General features: G+C 32.6%; 1 protein-coding gene across 1 annotated transcript in view; it reads right to left on the reverse strand.

The window, feature by feature from the left end:
• LOC149909065 (limbic system-associated membrane protein-like) overlaps nucleotides 1-13,788 on the reverse strand; it is a 116,814-nt gene extending 103,026 nt beyond the window's left edge. The window contains exon 1 of the mRNA XM_090120671.1: nucleotides 13,604-13,788. Within this exon, the coding sequence (XP_089976797.1) occupies nucleotides 13,604-13,649 (46 nt within the window). The 5' untranslated portion in view covers nucleotides 13,650-13,788. The remainder of the gene's footprint in view (nucleotides 1-13,603) is intronic.
• Nucleotides 13,789-14,105: the final 317 nt, after the last annotated feature.

Below are 14,105 nucleotides of genomic sequence, written 5' to 3' on the forward strand. Positions count from 1 at the left end.
CTTTAACTAAAAAGCCGTTAACCCTCAAATGGTCAATTTTCAGTTTTAAATGTAGGGTGATAGAGTTCAGAATTTTCTATCTTTCTGTCTAAGAATCATTTCTCTAGCATTAATAGTTATAAATATATGAAAATATTGTAAGCCGTTAAGTAACACAATTTTCAGCGATTCCATAACTTGAAAGCATCTAACCAACACTACTTCGCTAAATTTCCTTAAAAGTACCTTAACCGCCAGATTTAATAATTATTTTTTAGCTTTTTACTTGACTAAAAGTACGTTATCAGATTATACTTGACTATAGGGACGCAAAAGGACTATAACTGCTTTATGATATGCTTTCATATAACGATTCCAATGGAAATCCTTACCTTATTTGCAGTTACTCGCCCTTAACGCTTTTTTAGTTAAGTAATTTTATTTAGGAAAAATTCTAATAACACTTTTTTGCTTAGCTACAAAGCAGCTAACCCTCATTTTTAAGCTAAAAGGCAGGTATCCGATTCTGGTGATGCATCAGTTTTGGGGATGAGAGTGATGATGAAATAATGTCGCTCCCAAGCAGAGTACCGATTGTTTTTGATTTTCTTTTACAAGACGTATTGTTTCTGATCAGGTTTACTAAGTTTTAAACAATCTAGCAGCTAAATTACGGAAAATATAACAAGTCAAAGTTACGAAAATTTGGTAGGTAATGGTTACGACAGTGCGAACTTTCAATCGTACTTCTCTGTTTAGACTCTGATTTGTCTCTGTAACCGAGAAAGAGAAGAAAGACAGTCTGTACTATTTAATTTTTAAAACTATTTATTAATTATGTAATTTACCCCTTGGGTGGAATTAGTAATCGACTGTCAAGCAATGTACTAGAGATGGTGATACAAAAATTGTTAGGAGTACACTACCTTTGACCCGCTGACGGGGAGTCCATTTTGCAACTATTGCTATTTTTTCTTATCTTTATATGTATTAGATTATTAAGATTTGTATTTTTTACAAATACGGCTCAAATCTTAACCCTTTCGCAGACTAACTTCGCAGAAGAATATTTATAAAATAACGTTAAAATTGCAATTCTAAATGAATATACGGTTCCAAAAAAGAAAAGCGAGAAGATTTATCTCAATCTTAACCCCTTAATCCGTCAGTCCTCGGATCACAGACACAATAGAAAATCTATTGTGTCTCGGCCCGATCGGGCCGCTCGGTGGTCAATGGGTTAATGAGCCACTGTAATGAAATAAACGTGAACATGACGAGAAATAAAGGTTAATTTTATCGAAAACTTAAAAGAGTCATTAAGTAAAAGAGTTTAAAATACTTGTTACTCACAATAAGACGCTAAAACCATTAATTTAGATAGTGTTTAAATCCTTAATACTTAAACCTAAAAGCTTTTGATCCTTTTCCTTTCCATTGGTTGATGGTTGACCTAGAGGATGTAATTCCCGAGAGCAAAGCCTCAGACAGCAGCAAATTTTTAACATTAGTAAGATTAAAATTTAGTACAACTATATAGAATCATAGTACAAAAGCATCCAAAAACCCTTAAACGCTGATTATAAAGTTTTTGAAATTTAAATTAAAACGAAAGTCATAGCTTAAAAGTAGTTATAGTAGCTTAACGACGTTTTAGGTAAGCATTTTATTACTAAATAAAAAAAAAATCACAAAATGAAAATAAAAATACTAAATTACTTAGCTAAAAAGTCGCTATGGTATGTGAACGGCCGTCTTGTCCAGTAAATAGTTAAAATTTTCAGATTATTATGCTGAACTAAACGAGAAAAAGTGAATTTAAAAATAAATTGTAACAGTTTCTGGGTAAAAACTAATATTTATATATAATTAAATGTCGATCGATGTATCTCACAATAATTATTGTAAGTGTCATAATTTTTAAGAAATAATGATTTCCGTGTTTTTTGCATTTACTCGAAACTCACTTCGTGGGCTTAACGGCTTTCTAGTTAAAGGACGGCAGAATAGTAAACTTTTATTAGGTACTGATTGTATGTGTATTACTTAAAGTTTAACTGACTTCGTAAAATAATAATACTAAAATAAATGGTTTTGTTGTTTTTTGATTTGGCATTTTTATTTAAAAGAATACGATTAACAGTTGTCTCTGTTAAATGTTGGTAACTTTTTATGCATAATTCACTATTTATTTTTCTACCAAGCCATCGATATCGGTATCGGTATCGGTATCGCCGATACATTACTACAAATATCGGTATCGGTATCGTATCGGCAAAATCATGTATCGTTACATCCCTACTATTAACGAATATGAGGCCAAACCTAAAATCCAAGATGGTCATCGAATTTCAAGATCGCGCCATGGTAATACTGTCGCGTTATGGAGCAAGGCGGCGATTTTGGTATCTATGAATCTCGCCAAAGAAAATTCACTCCTGCCACTTTTTTCGGCACACACGTTCTTTTTTATTTTATTCTCTTCGTTTAAATGTTTTAGATAAACTATATTTTAAATATAGATTAGCGAATATATTTAAAGTTAATAATATCTGTCAGAATATAAACACAGATGATGATTGCCACAGAGTTGCGTTTTATATTACATTTCTAAATTCTAAATATGCATTTTAATGTTCTTTAAAATTGTTTTTTTAAGACTTTCTACAAAACTGTAGTTGTTTACGTTTTTGTTATTTTATTTAAGTTTACTTTAAAGGAGTAAGAAAAATATACCTATTTATCGACGGTTACATTGGGGATTTGATAATACCTACATAGCTACCCCAAAAACCATGAAAATGACACCCGTGTCTAAAAGATGTAAAATTTTCGTCGGCGCCATCTTGGATTTTAGTTTTGACCTCACATTGGTTAATAGCTACCCCAAAAACCATGAAAATGACACCCGTGTCGAAAAGATGTAAAATTTTCGTCGGCGCCATCTTAGATTTTAGTTTTGACCTCATATTGGTTAATAGATACCCTAATAACCGTGAAAATGACACCCATGACGAAAATATGTAACATTTTCGTCCGCGCCATCTTGGATTTTAGTTTTGACCTCATATATTGGTTAATAGCTACCCCAAAAACCATTAAAATGACACTCATGACGAAATGATGTCAAATTTTCGTCGGCGCCATTTTGGATTTTAAATTTGACCTCATATTGATTAATAGATACCCCAATTACCATGAAAATGACACCCATGACGAAAAGATGTAAAATTTTCGTCGGCGCCATCTTAGATTTTAGTTTTGACCTCATATTGGTTAATAGATACCCTAATAACCGTGAAAATGACACCCATGACGAAAATATGTAAAATTTTCGTCCGCGCCATCTTGGATTTTAGTTTTGACCTCACATTGGTTAATAGATACCCTAATAACCGTGAAAATGACACCCATGACGAAAATATGTAAAATTTTCGTCGGCGCCGTCTTGGATTATAATTTTGACCTCATATTCGTTAATAGCTACCCCAAAAACCATGAAAATGACACCCATCACGAAAAAAAGTCAAATTTTCGTCAGCGCCATCTTGGATTATAGTTTTGACCTCATATTTGTTAATAGCTACCCCAAAAACCATGAAAATGACACCCATGACGAAAATATGTCAAATTTTTCGTCGGCGCCATCTTGGATTTTAGTTTTGACCTCATATTCGTTAATAGCTACCCCAAAAACCATGAAAATGACACCCATGACGAAAATATGTAAAATTTTCGTCCGCGCCATCTTGGATTTTAGTTTTGACCTCATATTGGTTAATAGCTACCATGAAAATGACACCCGTGTCGAAAAGATGTAAAATTTTCGTCGGCGCCATCTTGGATTTTAGTTTTGACCTCATATTGGTTAATAGATACCCCAATTACCATGAAAATGACACCCATGACGAAAAGATGTAAAATTTTCGTCAGCGCCATCTTAGATTTTAGTTTTGACCTCATATTGGTTAATAGATACCCTAATAACCGTGAAAATGACACCCATGACGAAAAGATGTACAATTTTCGTCAGCGCCATCTTGGATTTCAGTTTTGACCTCATATTCGTTAATAGCTACCCCAAAAACTTTGAAAATGACACCCATGACGAAATGATGTCAAATTTTCGTCGGCGCCATTTTGGATTTTAAATTTGACCTCATATTGATTAATAGCTACTCCAACTCCTTGAAAATGACACCCATGACGAAAAGATTTCAAATTTTCGTCGGCGCCATCTTGGATTTTAGTTTTGACCTCATATTGGTTAATAGCTACCCCAAAAACCACCCAAATTTGCAAATGTGTTTGCTACTTAGGAAAAGTTCAGATTTAAAGATATAGGTAATGTGACGAATTTAATTTATTGCATTCCGACTGTTTCTCGGAATAACATACATTTACTAAGAATTGCATACAAATACAATGCCGGGTTTAATATATTGCCGGTAACATAATATTATGTATGATAATAATTCTTAAAGTATTTTATAGATACATTTCTTAAAAAGCTTCGATATATTATGAATTATATGTACACAATATACAATAATACAATTCATATTCAAATTGTTGTAAAATAGTCACACTTTTTTAAGTTGGTTGAATTCACTAAAATACACATAAGGATCGTACCTACTAATAAAAGTAACAAAATGAATTTTTAAAGTTCCCAGTAATCTTCTGGAATCAATTTCAATAAAAATATAAAAAAAATAATATCAAGTATGAATATGGTTTATAAAATGGAATGCGCTATGTTTACGTGAGCGTGATGTCCCGCGAACCACGTTGCGACGTTAAATACCTAAATTTGAGTAGCGCAGATTTGTGACAGCGTCCTTAAAAAAGTATTTTATACATTTCTTAAAAAGCTTCGATATTGTATACAATAATACAATTCATATTCAAATTGTTGTAAAATAGTCCCACTTTTTTAAGTTGGTTGAATACACTAAAATACTTATAAGGATCGTACCTACTAATAAAAGTAACAAAATGAATTTTTTAAAGTTCCCAGTAATCTTCTGGAATCAATTTCAATAAAAATATAAAAAAAAAAATATCAAGTATGAAGATGGTCTATAAAATGGATTGCGCTATGTTTACGTGAGCGTGATGTCCCGCGAACCACGTTGCGACGTTAAATATACCTAAATTTGAGTAATAGTCCGGGATACATCGTCCATTTTTGCAAGTGATTACTATCAAGCTAATTTTTCGTGAGTAGCTTTATTTTGATGAGATGCCCAATAATTTCATGTACGAAACTCTCGATTGTGGTAGCTTACAGAGGTAACAAGGATAAAAATTTTTGATTTGACGGTACCCAAATATTTATTACGCAATTTGTAGGACAATATGTCTGTTGAATTATACAAGTATTAAATAAGTGAAAATAAAAAAATCAGCTGGTTAGTAATCATTTATGATGACTTCGTTATCGATACACATTGGAAAGGGGGACTCTTTGATCAAACCATAGATTTTGTAGGACAAATATTTTTTCGAATAATTTAGATAATAATCTTGAGATTGAACAAAAAAAAACATTCAGTTGGTAATTAATATTTGAGAACCATCAAATCAAAATATTTTATCCTTGTTTCCTCTGGTAGCTACCACAAACAAGAGTTTCGTACATGAAATTATTGGGCATCTCATCAAAATAAAGCTACTCACGAAAAATTAGCTTGATAGTAATCACTTGCAAAAATGGACGATGTATCCCGGACTATAACGCAGATTTGTGACAGCGTCCTTAAGGTAATCAGTCCCCTCGTCCTGCTGTCCCCGTGTACATGTCGCAGTTGGATTGTATAATCCGCCGTATTACAAACGGCCGGCATTTTGTAATATGCCGAAATTCGTCTTTTTCAAACATTCTACAAAAAGACGGTCGCGAGCCGACGGAGCCCCACTTCGTGGGGCTCCTATTTCTGTATAGTTCTAAAAAACACGAACCTAACCTAACCCACCCCCTTATCCAAACCAAAAATTTCTGATTACGAATTTTCGGCATATTACAAAATGCCGGCCGTTTGTAATTCGGCGGATTATACAATCCGATTGCGACATACATACCCCTCGTCCCGCGTACCTTCCAATATCTTAGATGTTTTACATTTCCGACTGTTAGTTAGGTAATATATGGATTTCCTAGGAAATGTGTACTATAAAATAATTTATTTCACACATTTCCATGCGATTTTAGGAATTACATACATTTCCTGGGAATTTTATACAATGACGGATTACATACATTTCCGTTAACATATACTTACAATGTTTATAATTATAATGATAAATAGGCAGAAAATAAGGGTCTATATAATGTTATGTTATATTATAACCAGTAAATAAAATAAATATTTAATTAAAGTTTATGTGTAAACTGTAATTCGATACAAATGCAGGGTTAGAACAGGATTTTAAAATATGTCTCCGGTATTGGAAACGAAAATTATTAATATTTGTCAAACTGGTTAAATGGTGGTGGAATGTTGTTCCAACACTTATGGCTCTTTCAATTTATGCGTTTCGTATCGGACCGCTAGTCGCTACAGTGCCGAAGCTGTGCGTTTGTCGTACGGCGCACGGCCGGTCGTTTGTTTTCATACAAAATGCACAGTGCGGCAACAGCGCGGCGTCCGTACCGCGAACGCTCGACAGCAGGACGGCAATCTACAGATCACCCATATTTGGCAATCTCGCTTCACCTAATGGCCTTGTCTGTTCAAGCCGAAATGAATTAATTACCTACTGCAAAAATTAAATAATTTAGATTACCTGGAAAAGACAAGGAAAATAAACTTTAAACAAGTGTTCGACCGATTATTACCAAGTAGGTAAATAAATTAATGACAAGACAAGGTAATTAATGCTAATAATTTCCTAAAGAAAACATTTTTTTCAAAATTTTCACATAATAGGTACTAGTACCTAACTAGACTCAAAAGTTTATGATAAGTCAATGAATGATAAATAGAATATGTTTAAGTAAAATGAAGTAGTTTATTTTACAATAAATTAATCTTATAAATTACCAACTTTCATTCTACGGCTTCAACCGTGTGCCTTATTCAATCCCTGTTCCTACACCTTGAATCCTATTTATGCAACAAAATTGAGATGTCCTTTTTCAACGTAGGTATGTACCGTGTATGTATATCGAAATTTCCGTCAAAATCGGTTCAGACGCGTGCGGGAATACCTATTTTCTTGTGGTCCCACTATTTTCTATTTTGTCCTACTATGACGGAGTAACTTTCGTATTTATCTACAAAACAGAAATGATTTGATTGTTTGTTTGTTTGTATTGGATAGGATCCGAAACTACTGGATTGATTTGAAAAATTATTTCACCATTCGAAGCAAAAATTATACCTACCTGATGAACATAGGCTACTTTTTATAACGGGAAAATACTTACTTCATTCTTATGGGAATCGATGTCGAAATATTTCATTTTAGGCGCATAAAGAAAAAATAAATTATAAAGGTAATCTGATAGGATTATTTAGAAAATAAAACAAGATGACGTAGGTAGGTATTTAACTTTAGTTTCGATTTATTATCATTATGATGTTTTCATTATGAATTCTTGATATTCTTAACGACGCGGTTGGCGCAGAGGTAAAGTAACTGCCTACTGAGCTGACGGTCCCGGGTTCGATCCCCGGTCAGGGCAAATATTTGTGTGATGAACTTGATTATTTGTTTTTGGGTCTGGGTGTTATCTATATATGTATTTATAAAATATTAAATTATATTTATCGTCGTCTAGTACCCACAACATAAGCCTTAATTGAGATTACTGTGGGACTAGGTCGATTTGTGTAATATTGTCCTTTAATATTTATTTATAATTTATATACTTATAATTAAATGTGACTAGAAATAATATACTTACTACGGTTTAAGTATAGGTTGTATTATGTATATTATTTTGTAATGAGATCTTGCAATCAAATATTCACACAATCTCGCAAGTTTTCCGACAATTCATTTTTCGTATGAAAACGATCAATACACTAGGTACCTACCAAATATAAGCCGCTACAGGAACGCAGTTAGTAATAATTAATAACGGCTTTAACCCATTTACAATATTTTTTATAGGTACTGCAAAGGCAATGAGGTTATGTATTAAAAACGTAGTATATTATTATTAGTCTGTGGTCTGTGATATTATTATTAGTCTGTGTTAAAAACGTGAAAAGTAACGTAAAAACGTCTGTAGTGCCCTCTAGTATTCGTTTAGCATCGCCAAATCGGAGGAGAATAACTTGTTTATAGTAGTTTCATGAGATGGCGTTGTTTTGAATATAAACTTTTCTGTAAAATTAGTTAAAATCGAGTGAAAATTAAATTAAATAGGTAGGTTCCATTTACAAAAGTATGTAAAAAATTATAAAAAGCAATGAAATTGCAATTAAATCTAATTTTATTTTTTGCTGGTTAAAATGATACACTTAGCGGCATCTATTGGTAGACGGATGGCATTAATCGACTTTTGTATGTAGTGCACCAGACATGGTATAATATATTTTTCATTACTTTGAATAAATGTATCTGCAATCATAGCTTCAATCATAAATCTATTATACTTATATCATTTTTGGACGAACAATTTTTGATTTAGTAAACTTATAAAAAGTTTATTTAATTCTTGACACACTCCATAACATTATCGCAATCTATTAAAAGCCTATTCAGAGATTTCAATAATTCGAGGCGATACCTCTGCTATATGTGTGGTTTATATTTAAATTATTTGTAGAATAGACTCTCTTAAATCTCAGAGGAATATCCTCAATTCCAAAAGACAATTAAAGTCAGTATTTATTAGAAGTTCAGTGCAAGCGACGTCACGGGCCACAGCTAGTTCTATGAACTTCTATGTACATTGTACATTAACTGTAGGATAGTCCGTCCACAAACGATAATGATCACTTCTGCTATAAGCACGTCGTTAACTCGCTTCGAGTGCCTGACGAGGATTATCATGAATGCGCCTCCAGATTTAATATCTATAATACACGCAAATTCCATAGTCAATTATAAAGCAATAATTAACTACACGGTCAAGTTAAGTTAATTATGAACTAGGTATATAATATTATGACGTAAGTAATTTTAATTTTACAACATCAGCAACTAACGGACAGAGACGCAAAAGTTTTAATAGATGTATTTTCTGTTTGTTAAGAATACTTTAAAAAGAATACTTAAAATATTATTCAATTTATCGATTTTTTACTACTTTATGTTAAAAGTGTAAAATATAATAGAAAAGTGATTGAACGCTAAAAAAATACTAACGCAACAATGTTGGCAATTTCACCTTTTACAACGTAAAGTATAATAATTAGGGTATATAATTCTTGCATGTAACATTCCATAACACGATCATGTACAATTAGCATAATAGGCAAATAAATAATTAGGTCCAAAAAGGTACGCCCATAATTTCGTTTCCGCTTCATTAATTAGCGATCTAGCAATCAGCTGATTACATTTACACAAAAATTCACTTAAATGTACGAATTGGAGCACATTGACACCCGACTCTACTAACCACGTGATTATTTGATGACAACACTTTCATAGAACATATTGCGCACATTAATATCCTTTTTATCTATTATACAATTAGCATTGACCTACTTAAATTTACCTAACCTACACTAACTCGCGAATAAAATTATTGTTAGAGTATTTATTGGAAATAAAGAGTGAGATAGAATACATCCTCTTTTTATTGCATTATTGGCACTCCAAACCCTTCCTCACAATAAGCAATGCAGCGAAATAAGGCCACTTTTTCACGGTATTAAAAGAGCTCTTTTAAGCCCGAGCGCTGTGTGCCACTCTAAAATCCTCTAAAAAGCCGTTTCTCACAATTCACAACGAACCAAGCAATTGATATATAATTATGTTGTTTTTGTTCTTTCGTAAATAAATAAAAGCAAGTGTTTTTTTTTATAAAGACGCTGTACATTTCTGATTCTCTTATAACTTGTAAGTATGAGAATTTTGCTGACAACTTTATAGTTTCGAACACGCCGTGAGTTTTCTTTATGTACAAATAGATACTCAATCTTTTGTAGCCTGAGAGACCCAGGCTTTTTATTAGTTCCACCAAGGATCGACTTCAAACTTGCCGGTGAAACGATAACATGCTACGTAGAAATACACTACAATATTGTGCTCTATATTTTTCGGTATATTTTCGTCATAATATAGTAGAGGAAAAAAATATTCTAAGGTATGTATCATATCAATTTAATCATTCAGTTCCCTGAAAACTAATCATCGCCTCTTTATAACGCAACAAAATTATATCAGGGAGGAGAGTGTATTTGCTCTCCAACTCTAATACAGAACTTCAAATTAACTACATAGAGTACATAGACTGCTATCGCAGTCTATTTACGTATTATCATCCTATTACAATCGATGCCCACCAAATTAACGTAAGACATAACCAATTACGTAATAGATTACGTACCATACAGCCTTAGCATACAGCATACTCCAAGGGGTCAAAGGTTTAAAGGCCACAATCTTAAACATTATTACTTCCTATATATTTCTGTTGACTTTGTAAAACAGCAATATGGCTATCAGGTCGTTGTCCTGCTGGGCTAGGCGGCCGCTCCCACTTTACGACTGATGAAAAACTATTACTCGCCTGTGTATTCGTGACATAGTCTATGTATTCATTTCATTACATTGTGCCAATTTAACGACGCAAATATTGAATTTGTTTTATGAAGTTTATCTTCATTTTTAAAGAGGATCAAACTGGAAACTACACATATAAGTATTTAAATGCATCCTTGTTCATAATTTGTACTTATTTCGTTGGTAAATTCAGACAGTTTTGGTTGGTGTTTATTAAAGCTACACTAAAAGTTGAACAATACTTGAAATTCGTCTCTTCGCACTAGTCGGAGAAGATTAAATCTTGTAACAAACCCTTATGAAAGAATAAACAATTTTGCTTCAGTAGACGAAGGATATCATGTGATAAAACTAATGTCTACATAAACAGCATCCAATTAATGCAGTTTAACAGTTTGCATGTAAACGTATAAGCATATAAGCATCCTCAAGCAATTGCTTGTTACAGGACCGCCCGCACTGTAACATAATACATATGTAAAGTTTGGGATCAAAACATTACTTGCTCATCTAAACATAGTATCATATATCAATATATTATATTAGTTCATGATTACATTACATTCGATACATAATGGCAAAATCTCAACATTTCCATCAATATTGTGTGTTGATAAAAATTAATACCGATCGGAAGAATTTGAATCATTAAATTTTTCCGATAATTAAAATATCATGAAAGACTATTGAATGTATCATGAAACGTTAAAATTTCAATAAAATGTTATCGTGAAATTTTAATAATAAGCACGGACTTTTAATTATTCGAGGTATATGTACAAATATTTCACAAATAGTTTAGTACATATTTGGGTTAAAAATACCGTCAACTTCACTATCACTATCACTAGTCACTACATAGTATAAAACAAAGTCGCTTTCCCTGTCCCTATGTCCCTATGTCCCTTTGTACGCTTAAATCTTTGAAACTACGCAACGGATTTTGATGCGGTTTTTTTTAATAGATAGAGTGATTCAAGAGGAAGGTTTATATGTATAATAAGATCCATTAAGTAGTGGAGAAGTACTGTTATTCTTGAGGTTTCTAATGTGATGTCGTAAAAAATTACATTTATTCCGCTTACATTGCAAACGCAGGCTGAACCCTACGAGTTTTATCAAAATAATGTACTAAGTATTATACACATTGAAAAGGTCTACAGAAAAATCCGCGATGGTATATGTCTATCTCTTATGGATAACCCACAATAACTTTTTTTTGTCATTTACTTTTTACGACAAATAATGGCTAATTTTCGAAGCGATTTTAACCAATACAGCATTAATCCTTAACCAATTAAATACCATGGATACATTGTTCATTTAATATAGATCTATATGGCCCTTTACACCGTATGATCTAAGTGAATATTTTCGAAGATATTACAGATTTAAAAAAATTGCAGGACGTAGCGTTTGCGGCCGCCCGGCTATGTATTTTATACCCGTGCGATGCCGGAGGCCGGAGCGGGCCGCTATATTTTTATACCTATACAACGTTCACAATTTTTCTGTAGTGTATTTAGTATCAGCATTGCACCCGTGCGAAGCCGGGGCGGGTCGCTAGTTATTTATATTTTTGCTCAGCAATGATCTTTTAAACCAATCATGTCTCCATTTTATTAACTGCTAAATGTGCATGCACAAAAATGTCAATTTTACCAATTAGTAGAAAGGCCATTCGTCAAAAAATATCCGATTTTTTTTATATCCCATTGTAGTTTGGAACAGGCGCGTCATTCGTATGATATTTTATTGGTGAGTAACCTCATTAGTTGAACGAACTATAATTATTGACATACCGACTGACCTGCCAATTACAACGGGACTCGTATAAAGCGATTATTGCGTTTCCCCGTACATACAGAACAGCGATTTATTTTATGTTAACGCATAGTACATTTATCATCAATTTAAATAACTAATTGAATATAATGAAGCTTTTGAAAACACATTCAATCATTTATAAAACTTGTTTGATTGTGCTATTGTTAGTGGAACTATTACACAGGATTTAAATAAAGTTAATTTTTAATTAACATTTTAAATATAACGTTCAAGCGGACGCACAACAATTTCATCAATCGTTCAGAAACACGTTCGCAAATTTATCACAATTTAAAAAATATTTTAATTTTAATTGAATTGCATTAAGTTGTCGCTACAATATTATCTACTCTTATACAGAAAGTAAAAAATATATGCGCTGGTCATTTTCCTTTGAAAACCACGCTGATAGCTGCAGCTGGCCCATTGTTACGTGGACGATCAAAAGAAAAAAGTAATAATATTATATTCTATTTCATCGAACGCTAGGAAAGTATTCATACTTTTTTAGTATTTAAAAAATGTTCTTATATGTATTAAATTTCAAATTTGTATTATTTTTGTTTCCCATAATGTTTGTCCATTTAAGGTATTTAAATTTAAGATTTAAAATAAAGGTAAATTACACGTCCTGAGCATTCTTATGTAACGCAGAAAATATTCAAAACGATTAATTAAATTATACAGCTCATATTTCTTGCACGCAAAGTAATATGCGCCCTTGACCAAAAGCATATCAATTAAAGCAAGTAAACGAAACGCAAAGATCTCTCTAGAAAGAAAACAAGATATAGTGATGTCCTTGTACCGAATGTCACTATAAACGATTATTATAAATTAGATTAGAGTTACAAAGTCAACTAATTTTTAATCAAACAATTCGTTCCTTCATTTCTTTTCAAATGTTAAAAGGACTATCTCATCGTTACATTAGCATCGAGGAAATATTTCTGGATAACGGTCCGACTGCTTGAAGTTTATTTGCGACGTGACTCGAATCTTTCGCAGCTTAAACGTTTTGGCTGGAGTGCAATTTTTTATTAAAAACCCGCTGGAAAATTTCGTCGGTCTCTCCTGCGAGAGTTTAGACGCAAACTTTAAAACTTACCTGAATAAATAAAATTCAAGAGGATCACCGCCGTTATCCACCGCATTTTTGTGTCTATACGCGGTAACTTTGCATCAAATCACAAACTGGCTCCAGTAACTGTTATCACGGCGATGTCAAAATTTTGCCGTTAGTAAAGTTTTACGCGGAGAGAGCTCAAGCACTGAATGCGACTCCCATCTGTGAACTCGTTCATGAAACTACGGTCGTCATTGGACACAAATGCTCGACCTTTGACACGCATGCGCCTAACACTGACCCTTGTAAAAGCGAATTAAACCCGAGTTTATCAACTATCATGTTATGTAAAGTTCTTATAACAAATGCTCTTGTTGTAAATAATAAAAGATTTAAAATCTTAAATATTATGTGTACGAATTTCAATCGTGTTTTTTTTAATTCGATATAGTTTTGGGACAGATTTCAAAGACCCGAACCAAACACAAGAAAGCGAAACATTTTTCGCGATTATTTCTTTTTAAATTAAATAAAAATATTCGAT

This window comes from Colias eurytheme, chromosome 4, assembly GCF_061535395.1.
Source record: "Colias eurytheme isolate Ceu_HAF_F1 chromosome 4, ilColEury1 Martin Lab GWU primary, whole genome shotgun sequence".
NCBI classification, from domain to species: domain Eukaryota; kingdom Metazoa; phylum Arthropoda; class Insecta; order Lepidoptera; family Pieridae; genus Colias; species Colias eurytheme.